The sequence below is a fragment of the Mandrillus leucophaeus genome, unplaced genomic scaffold (genome assembly GCF_000951045.1).
Source record: "Mandrillus leucophaeus isolate KB7577 unplaced genomic scaffold, Mleu.le_1.0 Scaffold40, whole genome shotgun sequence".
Taxonomy (NCBI): domain Eukaryota; kingdom Metazoa; phylum Chordata; class Mammalia; order Primates; family Cercopithecidae; genus Mandrillus; species Mandrillus leucophaeus.
In genome coordinates this window covers 4,258,269-4,280,546 of record NW_012104254.1, presented here as the reverse complement: position 1 = coordinate 4,280,546, position 22,278 = coordinate 4,258,269, and the positions used below count along the sequence as shown (strand labels likewise).

General features: G+C 44.8%; 1 protein-coding gene and 1 long non-coding RNA gene across 4 annotated transcripts in view; one reads left to right on the top strand and one right to left on the bottom strand.

Moving 5' to 3' along the window:
* The window catches only part of LOC105548046, a 45,808-nt gene that overhangs the window by 6,394 nt on the left and 17,136 nt on the right, over positions 1-22,278 (top strand). The gene's annotated exons all lie outside the window — the stretch shown is intronic.
* The window catches only part of CHRNA1 (cholinergic receptor, nicotinic, alpha 1 (muscle)), a 17,386-nt gene continuing 6,584 nt past the window's right edge, over positions 11,477-22,278 (bottom strand). The window contains exons 4-9 of one of the 3 annotated variants that reach the window (XM_011991878.1): positions 21,602-21,711; positions 18,648-18,843; positions 17,933-18,170; positions 14,262-14,485; positions 12,465-12,704; positions 11,477-12,141 (exon numbers count right to left, since the gene is read on the bottom strand). In XM_011991878.1, the coding sequence (XP_011847268.1) occupies positions 12,010-12,141; positions 12,465-12,704; positions 14,262-14,485; positions 17,933-18,170; positions 18,648-18,843; positions 21,602-21,711 (1,140 nt within the window). In that variant the 3' untranslated portion in view covers positions 11,477-12,009. The remainder of the gene's footprint in view (positions 12,142-12,464; positions 12,705-14,261; positions 14,486-17,932; positions 18,171-18,647; positions 18,844-21,601; positions 21,712-22,278) is intronic. The other 2 variants (XM_011991879.1, XM_011991880.1) reach the window with 2 other exon arrangements.

Genomic DNA, 22,278 nt, shown 5'->3' with positions numbered 1-22,278 from the left:
AAAAAAAAAAAAAAAAGAAAAGAAAAAAGAAAGAAAAGAAAAAGAAATAAAGTTTAAGAATATCAGGAATAAAGTAAGGCATTATGTTCATTTTCTTAGAACACCACTAAGCCAATATAAGATAAGCACCCATCTGCTGTAAATTGAATCACATCTCTAGACCCAAGGCAGCCTTCTATGTCAAACACATGCCCAGCTACAAATGACAAAGGGTGCCATGTCCTCAGGGGAAAAAAGATTTAGACCAGTACCAAGAAACCTTTTTTTTTTTTTTTTTAACGAGATGGAGTCTCACTCTGTCACCAGGCTGGAGTGCAGTGGCGCGATCTTGGCTCACTGCAACCTTTACCTCCCAGGTTCAAGCGATTCTCTTGCCTCAGCCTCCCAAGTAGCTGAGACCACAGGTGCGTGCCATCATGCCCAGCTAATTTTTGTATTTTTAGGGGGATTTCACCATGTTGGCCAGGATGGTCTTGATCTGTTGACCTCGTGACCCGTCTGCCTCAGCATCCCAAAGTGCTAGGATTACAGGCATGAGTCACTGTGCCCGGCCTAGACCAAGAAATCTTAAACATTTCACACTAAAGGGAGAACAGAAGCCCAACCAATTTTATGATTACATTTGGTTTGCTTTCCTTGTCATCCTTCCATTTTGTGCCAAGGGAACTATATGGTTTCTTTGCTTCATCAGCTTGGCAACATCCTAGAAATTTCTGGGGCAAATAAGTCACTTGACACTGGAAAGGAAAAGGGCACCAGGTTTTAGATTCGTTTCGTAATGAAAAGGCAGATAATGGTGCCTTATTATCCTGGGGAAGGAATTATTGTCCTTCCCCAGTTAATAGTCATGCAGGCAAACAATTGTCAGCTGATTTATTTAATAAAATGACACAAATGATTTGAACATAAGGAGCTGAAGTTGGCCAGAAAATGTGGGATCAGAGCAGAGAAGGCCTTGAATGCAACCAGGAAGAACTGGCATCAGGCAGTGATTCTCTCCCACAAGGAATGAGGTGGAGTCACACAATTACCCAAGAGCTTCAAACTGGAATGGGCCTTGCTGTTTCCCCAGATGTTGGTGGATTTTGGTGAATATCAATGTTCAGGATAGAAAAGACAGACACTGATACTACTGCAGGGATTCAGATATGAAGCAGTGACAACGTAGGCCGGTGTGGGTGGCCATGGGAATGACGAGGAGAGGGCAGATTTGAAAAATAGGAAGTAGGCTTGGTAAAAAGGTGGACTAGCATAAATAAAGGAGATTAAGGGGGCTTCCAGAAGTTAATGACAATGTTAAATCACGCGAAAACATTTCTATCTAAGGAGGATTGCCTCTCAGTGTAGCATGTCCCTTGTCTATGTTTATGCCACTCCAATTAGATTGCACCAGAGAACAGAGCCTAGCACTCTTCTGTTTTCTTTATATCTGGGGCATCTACCCATAGAATGGGCTGGTGAACAACAGGGCCTCAATTACTGGTTGACCAATTCCCTTGGGCTTGGGTAGAGACTGTTGTCTCTTCAATTTAATGAACATTGACTTTGTGTTCACTGAGTGATGGGTGCTCTGCAGAAATTAGGAGAAAATCCATGCCATAGAAAACAGCTTATGGGTTAATACAACTGTGAGAACAGGGAGTTTTTGTGTATTAGACAAGTAAGTCCCTACAATGCAAGACTAATAAGACGAGTGCTTTGCTGGCCTGAGACTGAGACTTAGGCCTCTGAAGGTGAGGGATTCAGCATGAGTTTATGAATTTGGATGAGCTGAAACAAGTCTTGGAGGTTAAAGATGGGAGAGGGGAGAGGCATCTCAGAAACAGAAGCAAAAGCAAAGAAAAGGATGTATTGACTGCAGCTGAGAGGTTCGCGTTAGCACTGCGAGCAGAGAAGCCTACCCAATGTAGCCACACTCTTGACAGGTATGTTACAGCCAAGCATTTAGAACCTTTATTAGATTTTAATCATGATGCTTTTATTGGGCATGATACCACCATTAAAATTATTTTGTGTTGGAAAAATGAACTAGAAATAGGATAAGAGACTTGCAAAAGTAAGACGGTGGCCCAACCATGAGCTCAATCTGCAGTCAAGTGACACAGGTGAATGCCTAATGTGGCCTTGGAACCATCCTCCAGGACTCTCAGGCATGTAGGGTGGGATAAAGAGCAGCAGGCTGAAACAAATGCGTACAGGCACATGTTTCTGCACTTGAATAACAAGTCACCCAGGCCAAAAGAGGACCCTACCCTCAGCAATCGCCACACCAGACCCACACCTAGTTTGTGCCTGTAAAAAAAGAAAAAGTTTTTATTTGTCCCAGCTTCAGGGATAGAAGGATGTGTTGCTATTTTCATTAGATATATAAAATTGACAATAACACTCCAGTGTTAAAGAAAACACCTAGTTATTGTATGCTCAAGATTTATACAACTCAGTTGATGCTTCTCTCATCTTACTTTATTGAATTTAAAATAAGGCTAAAAGAACATTAGTCCTAGAGTTGAATTAGATATAAGAACATTTATCTTCTGTTCTCAAGGTTTAAAAAGTTGCGAAGACCCAGATTCTTCACATTTCACTTTTATAGATATTTGTTGAGAATAGTCTTATAGAAAATTGTGAAAAAATGTCATTATCCCATCATTCTAACCTAATGATTATTTCAATACTTTTTTTAAGTCTATGAATGCATGAATGTGACAATCAATTCTAGCCATTCATATAAACAAATGATTTTCTAAAAATGCAAATATATAGTTTAAATTTTGATAATTCAGCTTTACTTAGATTACCACACCTTTTTACTCTAAGGGGCATCATGTGACCATTACTAGAACAGGGACAGAGAAACTGGATTATAAACTGATACTAATTTTGTACAAAAAGATGATGAAAGTCTTCAAAAAGATCATTATGTTATGATAATTTCCCCAAATGTTGCAGATGTGAGAGCTTTCTCTCTCTTCAACAGTAGAGAGAAATTGGAAGTAGGAAAAATAGGAGGTAGGCTCTGCTCCCCATCATGTCCTGACTTCAAACTGCACAGACAAATAGCATTATTGAGTGTGAACCTGAGCTCCTGTTGCACACACCTGACATGCCCCAGGACCCCTCATAGGCTCACAGCACCATCCTCTCCCTGCCCAGTCAGCCAGCCTCCCTCTGCCAGGTCTCCCGTGTATGCAATCCTAATGTCCTTTTTGTTTTGTTCCCCGCCCCCTGCCATCTTTCTTGAGGTGTGATTAACAAATGCAAATTTTACATATTTAAGGTGTGCAACGTGATGATTTGGTACACTGCAATCACAGTAATTAACATATCCGTCTCCTCATGTAGTCACCCTTTGTGTGCGTGCAAGGACACTTAAGATCTACTCTCTTCTCAAATTTTAAATGTCTGATTCAGTATGATTAACTATAGTCACCATGCTGTACATTAGATCCCAGCATGTATTCATCTAGTAACTGAAGGTTTGCACCCTTTGACCAACATCTTTGATTTCCCCTGTGCTTCCCAATCACTGCTAACTACTATTCTATTCTCTGTTTCTGTGCGGTCTACATTTTTAGATGCCACAGATAAGAGAGATCATGCAGATTTTTCTTTCTCCGTCTGGCTTATTTTACTAAGAGTAATATCCTCCAGGTTCATCCATGTCACAAATGACAGGATTCCTTTTTTTTTTTCTGAGACTGTGTCTTGCTCTATCACTCAGGCTAGAGTGCAGGGGCTCCATCTTGGCTCACTGCAACCTCCTTCTCCTGGGTTCAAGCGATTCTCCTTCCTCAGCCTCCCAAGTAGCTGAGATTACAGGCATGTACCACCACACCTGGCTAGTTTTTGTATTTTTAATGGAGATGGGATTTGGCCAGGCTGGTCTCGAACTCCTGACTTCAGGTGATCCGTCCACCTCAGCCCCCAAAGTGCTGGGATTACAGGCATGAGCCACCGCATCCAGCCAGGATTCCTTCGTAAGGCTAAATAATATTCCTCTGTGCATGTACACACATCACATTTTCTTTACCCATTTACCCACAATGGGCACTAGGTTGACTCTGCTATCTTGGCTATTGTGAATAATGCTGCAATAACATAAGAGTGCAGACAGCTCTTTGAAATGCTGATTCATTTACTTTGGTGCTTATTTTGCTGAGCATAATGTCCTCCAGGTTCATCCATGTTGTCACAAATGACAAGATTACAGGCTTGCACCACCACGCCCAGCTAATTACAGGCTTGCACCACCACGGACAGCTAATTTTTTGTATTTTTAGTAGAGATGGGGTTTCAGTGTGTTGGCTAGGCTGATCTCGAATGCCTGACCTCAGGTGATCCGCCCGCCTCAGCCTCCCAAAGTGCTGGGATTACAGGCATGAGCCATTGTGCCCAGCCAGTATTCCTTCTTAAGGCTAAATAATATTCCTCAGGGTGTGTGTGCGCGCGTGCCCACGCGCATGCACGCGCAGTGTGAGGCAGTGTGAGGAGTGGGAGTAGGAGGGTGTGCTAATGTGATTCCAGATCACATCAATCGCAGGAGCCAGTGGATGGAGCAGGCCAAGGGAGGTGAGGTGGGATGCGGAGAGAGAACGTGGAAACCATGAAGGACTTTTTCATCTGCTATGTACAGGGGTTCCCCTTCTCCCTTTGCTAGATCTAGACTGTTAGAGAACAGCCATTCTAACAGGTGGGCGTACATCCCATTCTGCATTGGCCTCTAGCCCTTCCATCCGGTCCCCTCGGAATCACGCCCCTTCTCCAGTTCTTGTCACTGTACTTTTCTGGCTTCTTGCCTCAGCTAGAACACGCCCGAGAAATGAACAGCTTGAAGAGCTCCCATTCAAATAAAACACCCTTCCTGTGACCTTACACTCCATGCTCACTCTTGCCTGAACTCTCACTGCCTGTCTCACTCAAGAACTCCTGATTGGGCACAGTTGCTCCTTCCTGTAATTCCCTCATTTTGGGAGGCTGAGGCAAGAGGATCGCTTGAACCCAGGAGGCTGAGGTTGCAGTTACCTGTGATCACACCACGGCACTCCAACCTGGGCAGCAAAGCAAAACCCTGTCTCAGGAAAAAATAAAGAGCTCCTGGTCTTCATTTCTTCACTCCCCGTTTCCTCTTTAACACAGAGCCACCTGGCTTCTGCCCTGCATGTTGCCAAAACCTCTTTAGCTGAAGCTCATGACTTTGGCCAGTGACTCCTGCACAACAGACCTTGAGCCCCCCTTTCAGTACTTAGTGACAGCGCTCTCAGATGACACAGTTGACAGGGCCCTCCATGGTTTCCACATCCCCTCTCTCCCCATCCCACCTTTCCTCCCTCAGCCTGTTCCATCTCCTGGCTCCTGGGATTGATGTGACCCAGAATCACGTTGGCACATCCTCCTCTTCCCACTCCTCACACTACCTTAGCAGTCACCTCAAGCCAAGATATTAGATCAAAATCTTTACCTCCTTCCCCGGCCTGTCCTCTGAGTTCTAGATGCCTGTTCTAGATGCCTGGGGACCAGAACCTGGATGTCACACGAGAATTTTACATTAAATATGATCAGCCCTTAACTAATCACTGCTTTCCCATTCCACAAACACCTGCTCTTCCTGACCTGTCTTTGCAAAGAATCACACGCTGGATCCCCTGACTGCACCCTCCTGGTCATCTCAGCACCTGCTTCCTCTTCCCAATCCAGCAACCAATCCAGACCCTCCTCCTGGACATCTCTCAAGTCTGTCCTCTGCTCAATACATACTCTGCTTTGGGCTCAGTTCAGGTCTCTCAGTGGCTCTCACCTGGCTGGTTTAGAAGCTCAATGATGTCCCTGCCTGCAGACCTACCCTCTCAGCTCACCTCTCATGTGGCCATCCATGCCTCTGGTCCCATCTTTGCTAATATCCTCCCGTGGATTCTCACTGCTTCCAGGTAAAGTAGTGTTTCCTGGACATGACACCCAAGGACCTCCCGACCTGTTGCCTTATCTCCCACCCTGTGTGCTCCCCAAAAAGCTTCAGTGTCTCCAACATACCCTGTATCACACCACACAGACACACACCACACAGACATGCCCCACCCCTCCCCACAGCACTCTGCCTGAAACATCCTCCCTCTGCCTCCTTCCCCAGGGCCACTGCCTGTGGTCTTGCAGGTCATGCATCTTGGCTCTGGGTGCACTATGGGCATGTAGTATGATGTTGGGGTACCCTGAACTTTCATGTGCATTACCTCAAAAACTATGTGACAGCCCACACTCCCCTTGTTGCCCAAACTTCTGGTCATCCTTCAAGAATAATACTTCTCAAGGGTGGTCTGAGGACCCCAGCAAAAGAACTATGTAAGGTGCCTTCTAAAAACAGTGCTTCCTGCCAGGCACAGTGGCTCACACCTGTAATCTCAGCACTTTGGGAGGCCAAGATGGGAGGGTTGCTTGAGCCCAGGAGTTCAAGACCAGCCTCGGCAACATACCCAGTCTCTACAAAAAACAAAAACAAAAACAAAACAAACCAGTGTTTCTGGACCCACAGGATGAGAATAGTTGAGGAATGAATGAAAAGGCAGGAAGAAAACAACAATGATGTTGTTTGTGATTATGGGTGCTGAAAATCTCCATGTCCTCGTGTAATCATTACAAGAAGTCAATGAAGGCCCTTTAACAAATGCAGAGACTGAGGCTCAGAAAGGTTAATTAACTTTCTTCAAGGTCAAACAGCTAGCAAAATAGAAAATGCAGCATTTGATTCTAGGCCATTAAAACTTTAAAGTCCAACTACCTGCCTATACCCTGCTGTAATGGTTAATTTTAGGTGTCAACTTGACTGAACTAAGGAATACCTAGAGGGATGGTAAAGCACCACTTCTGAGTGTGGCTGTGAGGGGGTTTCCAGAGGAGACTGGTGTCTGAGTTTGGTTTGATCTTCTCCACCCTAGGAGTAGATCCATTATGTTTATGACATTATGCTGCTTGGACCTTTATGAGCATGAAGTAGCAACTACTATGGACTTGTTGGTAAGTAATTTGCATGTCAGAGGGTGGAAAATAAATCCAATCAAAATTTAAGGGCCTTCTACCTCTGAAATTTCTAGGAGTCCAGGGGTATGGAGCCTGTTGATACATCCCTCGTAAGGTGAAGGTTAAGTTGTTGCACCTGGTCTCTTCTACAGCCAAGAAAAAGGCACACTGCCTAGTGGGCCTACTTGGATTTTGGAGTCAACATATTCCTCATTTGGGTGTGTTACTCAGGCTCATCCACCAAGTGACTAAAAAAGCTGCTAGTTTTGAGTAGAACCCAGAATAGGAGAAGGCTCTGCAACAGGCCCAGGCTGCTGTGCCAGCTGTTCTGCCACTTGGGGCCATATGATCCAGCACATCCAATGGTGCTTGAGGGGTCAGTGGCAGATAGGGAGGGTATAGGAGAATCACAGCAGAGGCTCTTAGGATTTTGGAGCAAGGCCCTGCCATCATCTACAGATAAGTACTCTCCTTTTCACAGATAGCTCTTGGCCTTGGTAGAAACTGAATGCTTGACCATGGGCCACCAAGTTACCACACAACCTGATCTGGCTATCATGAACTGGGTGTTATCTGATCTACCAACCCATAAAGTTGGGTGTGCACAGCAGTGTTCCATCTTTAAATAGAAGTAGTATATACATGATCAGGCCCAAGCAGGCCCTGCAGACACAAGTAAGTTACATGAAGTGGCCCAAATGCCCATGGTTTCTCTCTCTCCGCCTGCACCCGTGGCCTCATGGGAAGTACCCTATGATCCGCTGAAGAGGAAGAGGAGGCCAGGTCCTGATTCACAGATGGTTCTGCACAATATGCAGGCACCATCTGAAAGTGGACAGCTGCAGCACTATGGCCCCTTCCGGGGACATCACTGAAGGACACGGGCGAAGGGAAATCTTCTCAGTGGGCAGAACTTCAGGCAGTGCACCTGGCCATGCACTTTGAATAGAAGGAGAATGGCCAGACGTGTGATTATATACTAATCCATGGGCTGTATCCCATGGTTTGACTGGATCGTCAGAGATTTGGAAGGCACATAATTGCAAAATTTGTGACAAATCCTGGAAGAGGTATGTGGGTAGACCTCTCGTGTGGACAAAGGATGTGAAGATATTTTTGGCCCATGCAAATGCTCACCAAAATGATCTCTGCAGAGGAAGCCTTTAATAATCAGGTGGTTAGGACGACTTGTTCTGTGGATATTGTCAGCCTTTTTCCCCAGACACCCCTGACATGGTCCAATGTGCTCATGAACAAGGTAGCCATGGTGGCAGGAACAGAGGTTATACATGGACTCAGCGACATGGACTTCCACTCACCAAAGTCAACCTGATTACAGTCACCCACTGAAAACCCAATCTGCTAGCATCAGAGACCAAAGATGAGCCCCAATAGGGCACTATTTTCTGAGTGATCAGTCAGCTATGTGGGGGCAACTTGACTACATTGGGCCTCTTCCATCATAGAAAGGGTAGCATTTCGTCTTTACTGGAATAGACACTTACTGAGTACTACAATACTGACACTGACTGGAATAGACACAAGGATATGGATTTGCCTTTCCTGCATGCAGTGCTTCTGCCAAAACTACCATCTGTGGACTTATAGATGCCTTATCCATCATCATGATATTCCACACAGCATTGATTCTGACCGGGAAACTCACTTTGTAGGCGAAGACATGTGACAATGGGCTCATGCTTATTGAACTCACTGGTCTTACCATCTTCCCCATTATCCTGAATCAGCTGGCTTTATAGAACAATGGAATGGCTTTTTGACATTGCAGTTACAGCACCAGCTAAGTGACAGCATTTTGTAGGGCTGAGGCGAGGTTCTCCAGAAGGCTGTATATGCTCTGAATCAGTGTCTAGCATATGGTCTTGTTTCTCCCATAACCAGGATTTGTGGACTCAGGAATCAAGGGGTGAAAATGGGAGTGACACCACTCATCATTATCCCTGGTGATCCACTAGTAAAATTTTTGCTTCCCATTTGCACAACTTTATGCTCTGCTGGCCTAAAGTTCTTAGTTACAGAGGGAGGAATGCTTCCACCAGGAGACACAATGATTCCATTGAACTGGGAGTTCAGACTGCCACTTGGCCACTTTGAGCTCCTTATGTCCTGAGTTGACAGGCTAAGAAGGGAGTTATGGTACAGGCTGGGGTGATTAACCAGACTTCCAAAAGGAAATTGGGCTACTACTCCGCAATACAGGTAAGGAAGAGTGTGTCTGGAATACAGGAGATCCCTTGGGGCATCTCTCAGCATTAGCATACCCTGTAATTAAGGTCAATGGGAAATTGCAACCCAATTCAGGCAGGACTGACTACAAATGGCCCAGACCCTTCAGGAATGAAAGCGTGGGTCACCCCACATTGAAGTGCCATGACCACCTGAGGTGCTTGCAAAGGGAATACAGAATGGGTAGTGGAAGGAGGTAGTTACAAATACCAGCTATGACCACACAACCATTTACAGAAATGAGGACCATAATTGTCATGAGTGTTTCCTCCCCTTTGTTAAAAATACATTTGTATGTATATACACATATATTAAGCAAATATCTTTATGTTCACTCCTCTCTCTTATGTAGCATAAGATATTGACTTTATATCAGTATTGAAGTATTGTTAATTTTACATCATAGTATTTAAGTTATGGGATCTCACGGGAGGAGTAAACATCAATCAAGGACTTGACCTCCTTTCTGGGGCAGGGGTTAATGCATTTTTGGTTGAATGCAGGATAGCTGTATCACACTGGGTGAACTATTAACTTGTTATTGTCTTTATTTGGAGACCAAGTATGGCTTAAGGAGATGGGTATGGGTGCCAAGTTGACAAGGGGTGGGTTTGTGATGGTTAATTTTAGGTGTTGACTTGACAGGATTAAAGCATAGCTAGAGAACTGGTAAAACATCATCTCTGGGTATATTTGTTTCCACAGGAGTCTGATGTGTCAGTCAGACTGAGTGGGGAAGATCTGTCCTCAATGTGGGTGGGCACCATCCAGTTGGCTGGGGGCCCAGATAGAACACAAAAAGGCAGGGGAAAGGCAAACTTGTGTCTCTCTTCTTGGAGCTGGGACACCCTCCTCCTCCTGCCCTTGGAAATCAGAACTCCAGGCTCTCTGACTCTTGGACTCCAGGACTTAGACTGATGTTCCCTCTGGGTTCTTAGGTCTTCAGCCTTGGACTGAGGATTATCCCATGGGCTTTCCTGGTTCCGAAGTCTTCAGATTTGGACTGAGTCGTGCTACTGGAATCCCAACTTGCAGACAACCTGTTGTGGGACTTTTCAGCCTCATAGATATATTTATGATGTCTCATATGTATTATTTATTTTCATCTTGTAAACTTTAACCCATAATATAGTTTACTCTACAACTAGAAACTGTGATACACACACATATCTTATTGGTTTTGTGTTTCTGGAGAACCTTGACAAACACAGTTGGATTATGGTGATTTGGAGGCCATCAACTAAGCCTGGCCTGTAGCTGCACAGTTTCTAGTTCTTGGGTAAACTATATTGTGGATTAAAGTTTTCAATGTGAAAAGAAATCATTTTCTCTTCTACTTACTTCTTCAGAATTTTAGAAATGGTGATGTGTAATACATTTCTGGTTTCATTTATAGGACTTGAACCTCGAACATAATTGGAATAAGGGCTGGTAGCAGGGGGAAGGCAGGAATTTTAATTGGGAAGACAGAAGGATGGATTTTTGCTGAGACTGAAATTCTTGAAAACACTGAGCAGAGTTACAGAATGGCCTAGATGGAGCCAGGGGTGGCTGGGAGAGCCAGTGAACAGATGAACTGACCCAGCCTGGAGCTGCTTTGGAATCTCAAAGTCTGGATTCAAATCTTAGTTCTTCTAGTTTGAGCAGAGAACTTTACCTCCCTGAAATTCAATTTTCTCATTTGTAAAATAGGGACATTACAGAATTTCCCTGAAATTTAGTTTTCTCATTTGTAAAATAGGGACATTCTAAGATTTTATGAAGGGTATGAGGATGAAGTCAACCCATACAGGCAAGACGATTTCCACAGTGCCCAGGCCCTACCGTTAGGACTTGTTTCCCTTCAGACCCTGATCAAGCCCAGGTGCCATATGAGACGGGTAAACCTTCTCTGACTTCTCAGGTCTAGAAATCTGCTTCAAAATACGGAATTTTTATCAAGGGCAGTGGCTCCCACCTATAATCCCAGCACTTTGGGAGGCCAAGGTGGGCGGATCACTTGAGCCCAGGAGTTTGAGACCAGCCTAGGCAACATGACAAAACCCTGTCTCTGCAAAAAATACCAAAGTTAGTTGGGTGTGGTGATGTGCACCTGTAGAATCACCTGAGTCTGGCAATGGAGGCTGCAGTGAGATGAGATGGGGCCACTGCACTCTAGCCTGGGTGATACGAGTAAGACCCTGTCTCAAAAAACAATCAAACAAACAAAAAAACCCATGGATTTTTGATGCAGTTTGCATTTTAGTTTATTTCATTTCTACTGCTTCCTCTCTTTCTGAATCAAATGCCTTATCTCTTTAGGACTGGTAGATGGAGTTTTATTAGTAGGTACAAAACTGACTGTTAAGCAAAGGATACACTACATTTTAAAAAGAACATCAGCAACTCCCTAGTGGTCTCGTGGTTAGACAAAATAAGTAAACACATAAATATAACAGCAATGACAATGCAACAGAAAACCTCAGTTATCCTGGGAAAAACTCTTCCAGACACTGGGAATGAACACTTTTTTAGTGATTAGTTTCATTTACTAAAGAGGGTTCACTCTTCAGGGAGACAGCAGAACTAAAGGGAGAAGCAATGTGAAAACACTTCAAGGCTATAAACTTACATAAAGGTAAATCTTATCAATAATAAGTACAGAAGATTACACGTTTGATAAGTGCGAGTATAGCAAGCAGACAAATCTTCCTCTCCCGCCCTTCTTTGCTCTGGTAGGTTCTGGGGCAGAGCTAGGCTCAGCTCACTTTCTGCTCATCCTTGCTGATTTAATTCAATGAGTCGACCTGCAAACACGGCTAGGGTTCCGACGATGCAGACGAGCATGAAGACTCCGAGGAGAATGTGGTCCATCACCATTGCAACGTACTTCCACTCCTCCGCTGCCTGGGAGAGAGGAAAATGTTAGACAGAGTCTCCCTAAGGTGGTTTCTGGACTCAAAACGTTTGTGCTTTGCATCATCTAAGGGCCCTTTAATTTGTAGATCTCTAAGTCCTGCCATCCCTTGGCTGACATTATCTTTATTTTTTGAATAGATTATTTACAAAGTGATAACTTACTAAGGTGGTCTAGAGGTGGTCACCAGGGTTCATCTCAGGTCAGTAGCTGCCTGTTGTATGCCACCTACTTGTCAAGTCAACTCACCATCTGTGCTTATGCATTTGACCATTTAAACCCAGAGGCGTGGATTTCAAGCCACAAAGCTTACATTGTTAGACTCCTGGTCTGACTTCATGGTCTCTGCGATGTACTTGATGCCCTCGATGGCACTTTTCACCTCGGGGTGTTTGATCAGGGGGGAGTGGAAGCCCATGGGTGGAGGCCCTGGCTTTCCAGAAATGTCGGAGATATCGATGTCTTCTGTAAAAATCTTTTTGTCTTGCTTTTCTCTAGATGGTCTTTTCATTGTGGAGAAAAACATGATATTTGGGATAGTGTCGATAAAAACCTAATACAGAAAAGAAATCCATGCATGAGAATTATTGTCCACAAGGAAAGCATAAAACTCTGTCTTTGAACTATCAGTGTGATTTGGGGCAGGTCATTCAGTTTTTCTGGGCTTCAATCTTCTTGTCCTTAAAACAAAATAACTATACTAGATTTTTTCAAAGATCCCTCTGTATCCTTCCTGTGAAATGGCTATGGTTAATAGCGACGATTCTGTAATGTGAGAAGTTCGCCACCGGAGGGAGCCCATGTGCAGTCATCGACCTGGGGCCACCAATGAGCTTAAAAGCTTCAGGATCCCTTACAGGTATGGAAACTGCCTTGGCAATGTGTCACCCGGATCAAATGGTTAAAGAAGGGGCGCCTCCACTTCAAATATATCCCACAAAACAGCTAGACTGTTTTCTTCTGTTTCCTGTTCCTGAAGAAACTGCAGTTACAGGTATTGCCAGGAGCCGTCTAACAGCCTTTACAGAAACAGGGACTCTTAACTCTCCTCTTAAAAGAGTACATTGTGAGCAGTAGCTTCTTTTGTCAACTCCTGACAAATATTTTACATTCTACACAAAACATCGTGGACTTTAAGCAGTAGCTTCTTTTGTCAATTCCTGACAAATATTTTACATTCTACACAAAACATCGTGGACTTTAAGCAGTAGCTTCTTTTGTCAATTCCTGACAAATATTTTACATTCTGCACAAAAGATCCTGGACTTCAGTGTCTCTGTTAAGTTTTGTCAAAGAAAGACATATTTGAAATGTTAAATTTTTAAATTCAGTAACGTAAATATTTGAGAGCAAGTCCTTCACTAAAAGTCACCTTTTGACCCTCTCTTATCAGGAACCCCCCCATCTCTAGCCCTCATTCGATTCTCAACAGATGATTTCACCAGCAAAAAGTCAGCCAGTCTGTTCACAAATTGGAAAACATACAAAAGAAATCTCGAGAATTTCACGGCATTTCAATAAAAAGAGCCGTTTGTTGATCTTCTCTAATTAAAGAGATTCTTTAAACTTGAATTTGAAATGAGCTTTGTTAATTCTGTTTTTCTTTTCTCTCTGGGAAGGCTACAGGAGTTATTTATTCCTAAAAAGAGGCCAAAGAAAGTTCCTTCCAAAAATTCTAAAGCCCAGAAAGAACTCAGTTCCAGCCGGGCGCGGTGGCTCACGCCTGTAATCCCAGCACCTTGGGAGGCCGAGGTGGGCGGATCACAAGGTCAGGAGATCAAGACCATCCTGGCCAACACGGTGAAACCCGATCTCTACTAAAAATACAAAAATTAGCTGGGACTAGTGGTGAACGCCTATAGTCCCAGCTACTCAGGAGGCTGAGGCAGGAGAATGGCGTGAACCCAGGAGGCAGAGCTTGCAGTGAGTCGAGATCGTGCCACTGCACTCCAGCCTGGGCGACAGAGCGAGACTCCGTCTCAAAAAACAAACAAAAAAAGAACTCAGTTCCTAAATAGCCCCAAGTATTAGCTAGAAACCCATTGGTTCCTCGAAGGGGAGGCCTGTAGATGTGCCCCCGCGTGGAGTCTGCAAGGGCCTCCCCACTCACCTTCCGCACCCAGTCGGGCATGACATGGGTGCTGGGTGAGCGGTGGTGTGTGTTGATGACGATGACGGTGATGATGATGGAGGCAATGACGAACACCATGGTGAACAGCATGTATTTTCCAATCAAGGGTACAGCACTGGACGTGGAGGGGATCAGCTCCACGATGACCAGAAGGAACACAGTCAAAGACAGTAAGACAGAGATGCTCAGAGTCATCTTCTCCCCTGGAAAGACAAAAAAAAAAAAAAAAAATCCCACAACCACCTATCTGGGTTGGGCTGCAGTGTTCCTCCCACCCCACCATTTCTGTGTGGAAGTCCTGAGTCCTGGGACCTCAGAACTTGACTCTATTTGAAGACAGGGACTTTAAGGAGGTAATTAAATGAAAATGAGGTGATATGGGGTAGTGAGTAATCAAGTATGACCGGTGTCCTTATTAGGAGAGGAATTAGGACACAGATGCGTGGATGGAAGGCCATGGGACACAGGAAGAAGATGGCCATTACAAACTAAGGAGAGAGGCCTCACAAGAAACCAACTCTGCTGGCACCTTGATCTTGGAATTCTAGTCTCCAGAACTGTGAGAAATTACATTTCTGTTATCTAAGCCTCCCAGTCTGTGGTGTTTTGTGTGGCAGCCCAAGCAAACTCATTCACTGAAACCCAAGGGTAAGAGGAATGTGATCGACATGTTCTCAAAGCATTATTCTGGGAAATCTCAAAGCATTTTTTCCTGCAGAATTTCCTGTGTAACCTCCATACCTTAACTTTTCTGACAGCAGCCAGTGGCAAGCATTTCCATTAGAGGCTGCCAAGCAGAAAACGGAACAATATTTCATCTCATGCTCCAGATTTCTGATCCTTGGTGGAACCCAGGAAACTGATAGGAGTTCTGGGTGGACAAGCTGGACTCGGTGTGGCATTTCCCATCCGCAGCAGGATGCATTAAACCTCATAAAACTGAATCACCCCTGGCCTACTTATTACCCAGCAGATGAATGGGCAGCCTGGAAGTACATGTTTCTTTCTGTTATTAAGGGAGCAAGCTGTAAGACCAAAACCCAAGAAAAGGACAAAATCCGAAAGGCTAAGGAGTTCTCCTTGGCATCCTGAGTGATCTTCTGATACGGTGGTTTCACACCACTCACTGTCTCATTTTCATGTAAGAGGAAGTTTGTCTTCTCACTTATTTCTTGTTTTGTTTGTTTTGTTTTGCATACTAATGGAGCAGGATTTCCGCAGCCCCCACCTCTTTTCTGTAGACCCTTTGATCTCAGGAGGGTTTTGGCTGGGCAAACTTGGCACCAGGAAGGTCAGGGGCTGAATGGCACTGAGGTATTTTTGTGAGGCTTGACCTCACAAATGAATATTTGTTGAACAAATATTCATTGAGTAAATGAAAAATCTTTTACTAGATGCAGCAGAGAAGCTCTGGGAGGGACTTTCCCTGGGCTGGCCTTGCTGTTGGTGCTGCTGGAAACCCTTGTGTTACCCTGCTTTCAATGATGAAGCTTTCCCCTACTGGCTGCTTCCAGATTCTAGAATATGTATAGAATATGTATGTATGTATAGGATACAGCGCGGATGCTAACAAGATATTGTCAATTCTACCTGGTGGGTAGGAAAACCTTTCCAAGTGAAAAAGAAGACAACTACAAATACAAAATATTTGTCCGCTTATATAAAATTTCTTGATGAATAATAATTATAATAATAATAGCCAACATTTATCATCAAGCATAATCTTTGTCCTAAGTGCTTTTCTTCCTTCCTTCCTTCCTTCCTTCCTTCCTTCCTTCCTTCCTTCCTTCTCTCTCTCTCTCTCTCTCTCTCTTTCTTTCTTTCTTTCTTTCTTTCTGTGACGGAGTCTCACTCTGTTGCCCAGGCTGCAGTTCAGTGGTGCCATCTCGGCTCACTGCAACCTCCGCCTCCAGGGTTCAAGCGATTCTCCTGCCTCAGCCTCCCAAGTAACTGGGATTACAGGCATGTGCTACCACACCTGGCTAATTTTTTGTATTTTTAATAGAGATGGGGTTTCACCATGTTGGCCAGGCTGGTCTCAAACTCCTGACCTCAAGTGATCCATCCGCTTCGGCCTCCCAAAGTGCTGGGATTACAGGCGTGAGCCACTGCATCTGGCCCCTAAGTGCTTTTCAAGTGCAAATCATGTAAGGTTTATAGAGACTCTTGTTAGTTCCTATAATGCCCCGACAGTGTTTTTATTTTTAAAAGTTTCATTTGAGGGCCTGGTGCAGTAGCTCATGCTTGTAATCCTAACACCTTGGGAGGCCAAGGCAGGGGGGATCACTTGAGGCCAGGAGTTTGAGACTAGCCTGGGCAACATAGCAAGACTCCATCTCTATTTATTTATTTTTTTAATGTAAAAAGTTGCATTTGATTAGAAGGTTGAAAAAATTGTGTTTGCGATAATTTATTTAAAAACGAGTGCAGGGCAGGCACAGTGGCTCACACCCGTAATCCCAGCACTTTGGGAGGCCGAGGTGGGCGGATCATTTAAGCCCAGGAGTTTGAGACTGGCCTTGGCAACATGGTGCAATGCCGTTTCTACAAAAAATACAAAAATGAGCCAAGTGTGGTGGCACATGCCTGTAGTCCCAGCAACTCAGGAGGCTGAGGTGAAAGGATCACTCGAGCTTAGGAGGTTGAGGCTGCAGTGAGCCGTGATCACGCCACTGTACTCCAGCCTGGGCAACAGAGTGAGACCCAGTCTCAAAATAAAAACAAAAACAAAACCCCGAATGCAGTCACTGGACCATGCACTCTGTGGGGTGAGGCACTTTCTGTCTTATTCTCTACGGTCTATCTGCCACATAATATTTGTTCAGCAAATATTCATTGAGTAAATGAATAATCTTTTTTCCTAGTTGGCAAGTTGGATTTAAAGTTTCGTGGGTGTTTTTTTAAGTCATTTTGATAAAAATTGCTACCTGTCATAAACTTGAGGTCTGTCTGTAGCATCTTTCTTTTTTCCAAACTTGTCTGCCGTAAATTGTTTATGAATAGTGACTTGCGGGCAGGCAGATGGGTACCCTTTCCTCCTTTCTAGTAGATGGTTGTTGTTTGATAAAATTATGTCACAGATATGATTACTCAGTAGGAGGTGAGTAAGTTGTCTAGGCTGATATGTGAGAAAGAATAGCCACTTGGGAAGTAAGGTCTTGTATGTGAAGATGCCGCCATCTGGAAATAGATTCTGCATATCTCTATATGCAGAATCTATTTTCAAGTGGTGAGCAGCGGGTAAAGGAGCAAGACCAGGATTAGTCAGTATATAGAAGGTGACTTCATCGTGGAAGTGGCATGAGAAGTGTCTGGGATCACACGCCTTACCCAGCACATTTCTGGGCACACAGTTGGTATTCAGCAAATAGGTATTGGTAGTTAATGTACTTTAACCAGCCTGAGCTACAACGTGCATCTTGAGGGTCATGTTCAACTCCCTGCCGCTCTGGATGTCTGCCCCAGCTGTGAACTCCACTCACAGTGACTCTCACCACTGCACACGCCCTCTCAGCAAATGCACCCTCCTAATGATGATGGTTCGGGTCGATCTGCCTGTTTGTTAGCACATGATTATTTCTGGCTTTCCCCAAAATAGCAGCACGAGACCCATCAGCGTCAGCAGCAGCTGTCATGGCAACCACACCCACCTGAGTCTGTGGGCAGGTAGAATACCAGGCCAGTTAAGAAGGAGAAGAGCAGGCAGGGGATGATGACATTGACGATGAAGTAGAGGGGCAGGCGCTGCATGACGAAGTGGTAGGTGATGTCCAGGTAGGGGGTGTTGGGGCAGCAGGAATAGAACACCCAGTGCTTCCAGCCTCGGGACTCCTTGATCACCCACTCTCCGCTCTCCATGAAGTTGCTCAGGTCTGGCTGGTCGCTTTCCTGAGAAAGGAAATGAGGTTTCGAAATCCCAGGCAGGTCACCCTGATGAGGGGCAGCGTTTTGTAATTAGCAGTGACAAGGCCACAGATTCCAGCTCTGTGGGTCACACACCCAGGAGGGACTCTGGGGCACTACTTCTTTGGGGTCTTAGATTCCTTTCCTATAACATAAGGGGGTTTGGACTAGTAGCATTCTCCAATTTGGCTGCACATTCAAGTCACCTGGGAGCTTTAAAACATATTGATGCCCTACCGCCACCCAGGCCCATTACATCAAAATTTTTGAGACTGAGCCTGGGCGTAACAAATTAATTTAAGCTCCCATTTTGTTCTCCCTTGCCAAACAACTCGAACCATCAACCTGGATGATTCCTGAGTTCTAACTGGTACTGAGAGCCTATGATTTTCCAAGGAAAAGTTGGAGACCCGAATCACACTTTTCCTGAAACCACCCTTATCATATGTGGCCACCACCTACCGGGTTGATGGCCACGACAGAGCCGTCATAGGTCCAGGTACCCAGCTTCATGCTGCAGTTCTGTTCATCAAAGGGAAAGTGGGTGACGATGATCTCACAGTAGCTTTTAAAGATGGCTGGAGGTGTCCATGTGATGTGGCCAGTGTGGTCCAGGAGCACTTTGGTGAACTTGACAATAGCAAAGTCACCATCTGCACTACAATTGGGATAAAAGAGGAAAATGGCTCCAAGTGACAGATGAGCATTCCATTCCGCTTGGGAATGTTAACAGGAGACAGCTGTTAATTATTCAGGTGCTAATTATAGAAGCGCTCTTTTGGGCAGTGTCACTTCTTATCTATTGCAATGTTTCCCAAACTTGATAATAAGAATCACTGGGGTGCTTGTTAAAAATACCGAGTCCTGCACACCCTCTAAGTAAACCCTGAATCTGAGTATCTGGGAAAGAATGTAGGAACCCACAGTTTTAAAGAAATAACAAGTAACGTGGGTCCACTGCATCCCAGATTATTTTTCCAGCCCTCAGGAGTATTTGTAATGTTAATCTTCATCTATTGCCTCCTTGATGTACTGTGTTGGGGGGAAAAAAACAGGAATTTTACATAAAAGCACCTCCAGGGGCTCCTTACTGTGACAAGCAGGTTAGGGAAGGGGCCTCCTACTACTTTTGTTGTTGTTGTTGTTGTTGTTGTTGTTGTTGTTGAGACAGAATCTCGCTTTGTTGCCCAGGCTGGAGTGCAATGGTGCAATCTTGGCTCACGGCAACTTCCACCTCCCGGGTTCAAGCAATTCTCCTGCCTCAGCCTCCCAGGTAGCTGAGATTATAGGCGCCCGCCACCACACCTGGCTAATTTTTTGTATTTTTAATAGAGACTGGGTTTCACCATGTTGACCAGGCTGGCCCTGAATACCTGACCTCAAGTGATCCGCCTGCCTTGGCCTCTGAAAGTGCTAGGATTACAGGAGTGAGCCACCGTGCCTGACTGGCCTACTGCTTTTTAAAGAACGATTTAGAACTCTCTGGAGTGGAGTCACAAACTCAGATACCTCCAGGGCCAGACAGGTGAGGAATGAGTGCAGGGTGACACTGCTGAACAGACTGCCCCTCTCTGCTGTCAGGAAGGTGCCACCTTGCAGTGTTCCCTGATGTGTTCATGTGGGAATGAAGGCCCAGTCTTGCCAGATTTGGATTCTTCCTCAGAAGCTGGAAACCTAGATTTTTTTTTTTTTTTTTTTTTTTTTTTTTTTTTGAGACAGAGTCTCGCTCTGTCACCCAGGCTGGAGTGCAGTGGCGTGATCTCGGCTCACTGCAAGCTCTGCCTCCTGGGTTCCCGCCATTCTCCTGCCTCAGCCCCTCAGGGTTTAAGGTTACAATGAGCTATGATCACACCACAACACTCCAGCCTGAGGAACCGAGGAGAGACCTTGTCTCAAAAAAAATTCTGGAAGTTTCAATGTTGGATTTTTCTAGAGAGGCTAAAAAACAGATTTTAATGTGATATTTCTTGGTTTTCAACTGTTGGCAATGATTTATTATTTTTAAAAATACAGACACCATGGGAGGTTCTAAAAAAACAAAATAAGCCACTTCTGCTGGCCTTATTCAGTGGACAACTTACTCTTTCCGTAAACAACAGTCTGTGTTCAAGGGATTTAGCAGAGGGCAGGGTGTTAGAATAGGTGTTGAATGGGCGGGATGGGGTCTGTCTCAGTGGGATTTCAGGGACATCATGGCATATGTTGGTCCCTCATGTCATAAATCAAGTGGTTTTCTTCCCATTGGTTTTTCCTTGGGACTGAAGTGGGCTCTGTACCTGGAAAACTGTGTGGCACTGGACCCACCCAAAGCAGCCCGAAGGGCAGAGTCATAGGATTGTTTTAGTCTCTCCCAGTAAGCAAGTAAAACAGAGTTCTCTCCTCACCAGGGTGTCCCTGAGTGAGTTTGGCAAAAGGACCAAAGGATTTTAATTGCTCTTCTCAGATTCCTACTGGAAGAGAAACTGAAAAATACTTTATCAGCCCATTTGTCCAAAAAGGTTACACAAATGATCGAAAAATTTGGCTCAAACTTGAACCCCAGGTATAATTGGACAACATGTGGCAGAAAATCGAAGTTTGAAAGGGCCTGCCTTAAAGGGTATGGTTTTCATCCACTAGCCCTGTCACCTTCCCTGAGTCTGCTAGGACACACAGCTTGTAGACCCCCAACACATGTTGTATAATGTCAGACCATAAATCCTCCGGGCCGGTGTCGCATGCTTCTGCCGGGGAAGGATGCTTTTTGAAAATGAGCATTTCCTGACAAATGAAGGGCGTATGCTAATGAATGTGTCATTAGACTAGCACGTCTTGAATAATATTATAATTTCACAACATGCAGTCTGTCGTGGGGCCCAGTGGATGGGCAGTGAAGGCATCCCAGGCCAACAGTAGCAGTGGGTGTCAGGAAGGCGTTCACGATGTGATGAGTAACAACCCCAGTAGGCTCAGAAATATTTGGTAGGGAGGACACTGGATTCCAAGGAACTCAGCGATAGGGCATTTGGGTGCCTTGGAAAGTTGCCACACGTGCTTCAGGGGCTCTCAGGGATCAAATGTCCCCCACGCTCAGCCTGGATTCAATTTGGCTGCAGTAATCCTTTCTCTTTAAGTCATGAGACACCGTATGGCATCCCTAGCCCATCAACTTGGCTCTTAGTTTAGAGTGATTTATTTTTTTAATTTTCTAGAGACGTTGTCTTGCTACGTTGCCCAGGCTGATCTCAAACTCCTGGCCTCAAGCAATCCTCCCACCTTGGCCTCCCGAAGTGCTGAGTTTATAGGTGTAAGCCACCATCCTGGGTGATTTAATATTAGCAGTGGTGAGAAGCATTCTGAGCGCGCAGCCCTTCCATTAGGGCACTTTACTCCACCTGCCCCAGGAGCGCCCTCCACCGCCCATGCAGTTTGCTCACTTGTTATAGAGAACAAAGTCTGGGCGCCAGATCTTTTCTGAAGGAATGTGAATTTTTTTCACACCGCCATAGTCATCTGGATTCCATTTTAGGTTGTAATCCACCCATTGCTAGAAACAAAGACATACAGCTAATTAAAAAGTCAAAAACAGGAGATTATTAGATTTATTTTTAAAATCTAAGATTATCAAGAGCCCTGATGTGCATGGGAATTCAGTATTGACAGAAATTGTGCTTCCATAAGAAAAGTTGGATTCAGAATTCAGCTTTCACTTCAGTAAATAAGAACAGCAAACAGCACTGATGATGTGCTCACACTGTTTCAACCACCTTACCTATATTAACTCATTTAGTCCTCACAACAATCCCATGAGGGAGGGTGATTACTGACCTCATTCTACAGATGAGAAAACAAAGGAACCCCCCAAGTCACGCAGCTGGGAGGTGGCAGATCTACCATGTCACCCTGTCCACCCCCAGGAAAGGAGAAAGATCCTAGTGTGAACATTTTCCTCAAGCAGGCAGCATCATTTTTAAAAAGTACCATATATTTTTCCACATTATAAAAGTAATGGCTGGGCGTGGTGGCTCATGCCTGTAATCCCAGCACTTTGGGAGGCTGAGGCGGGTGGATCACCTGAGGTCAGGAGTTCGAGACCAGCCTGGCCAACATGGTG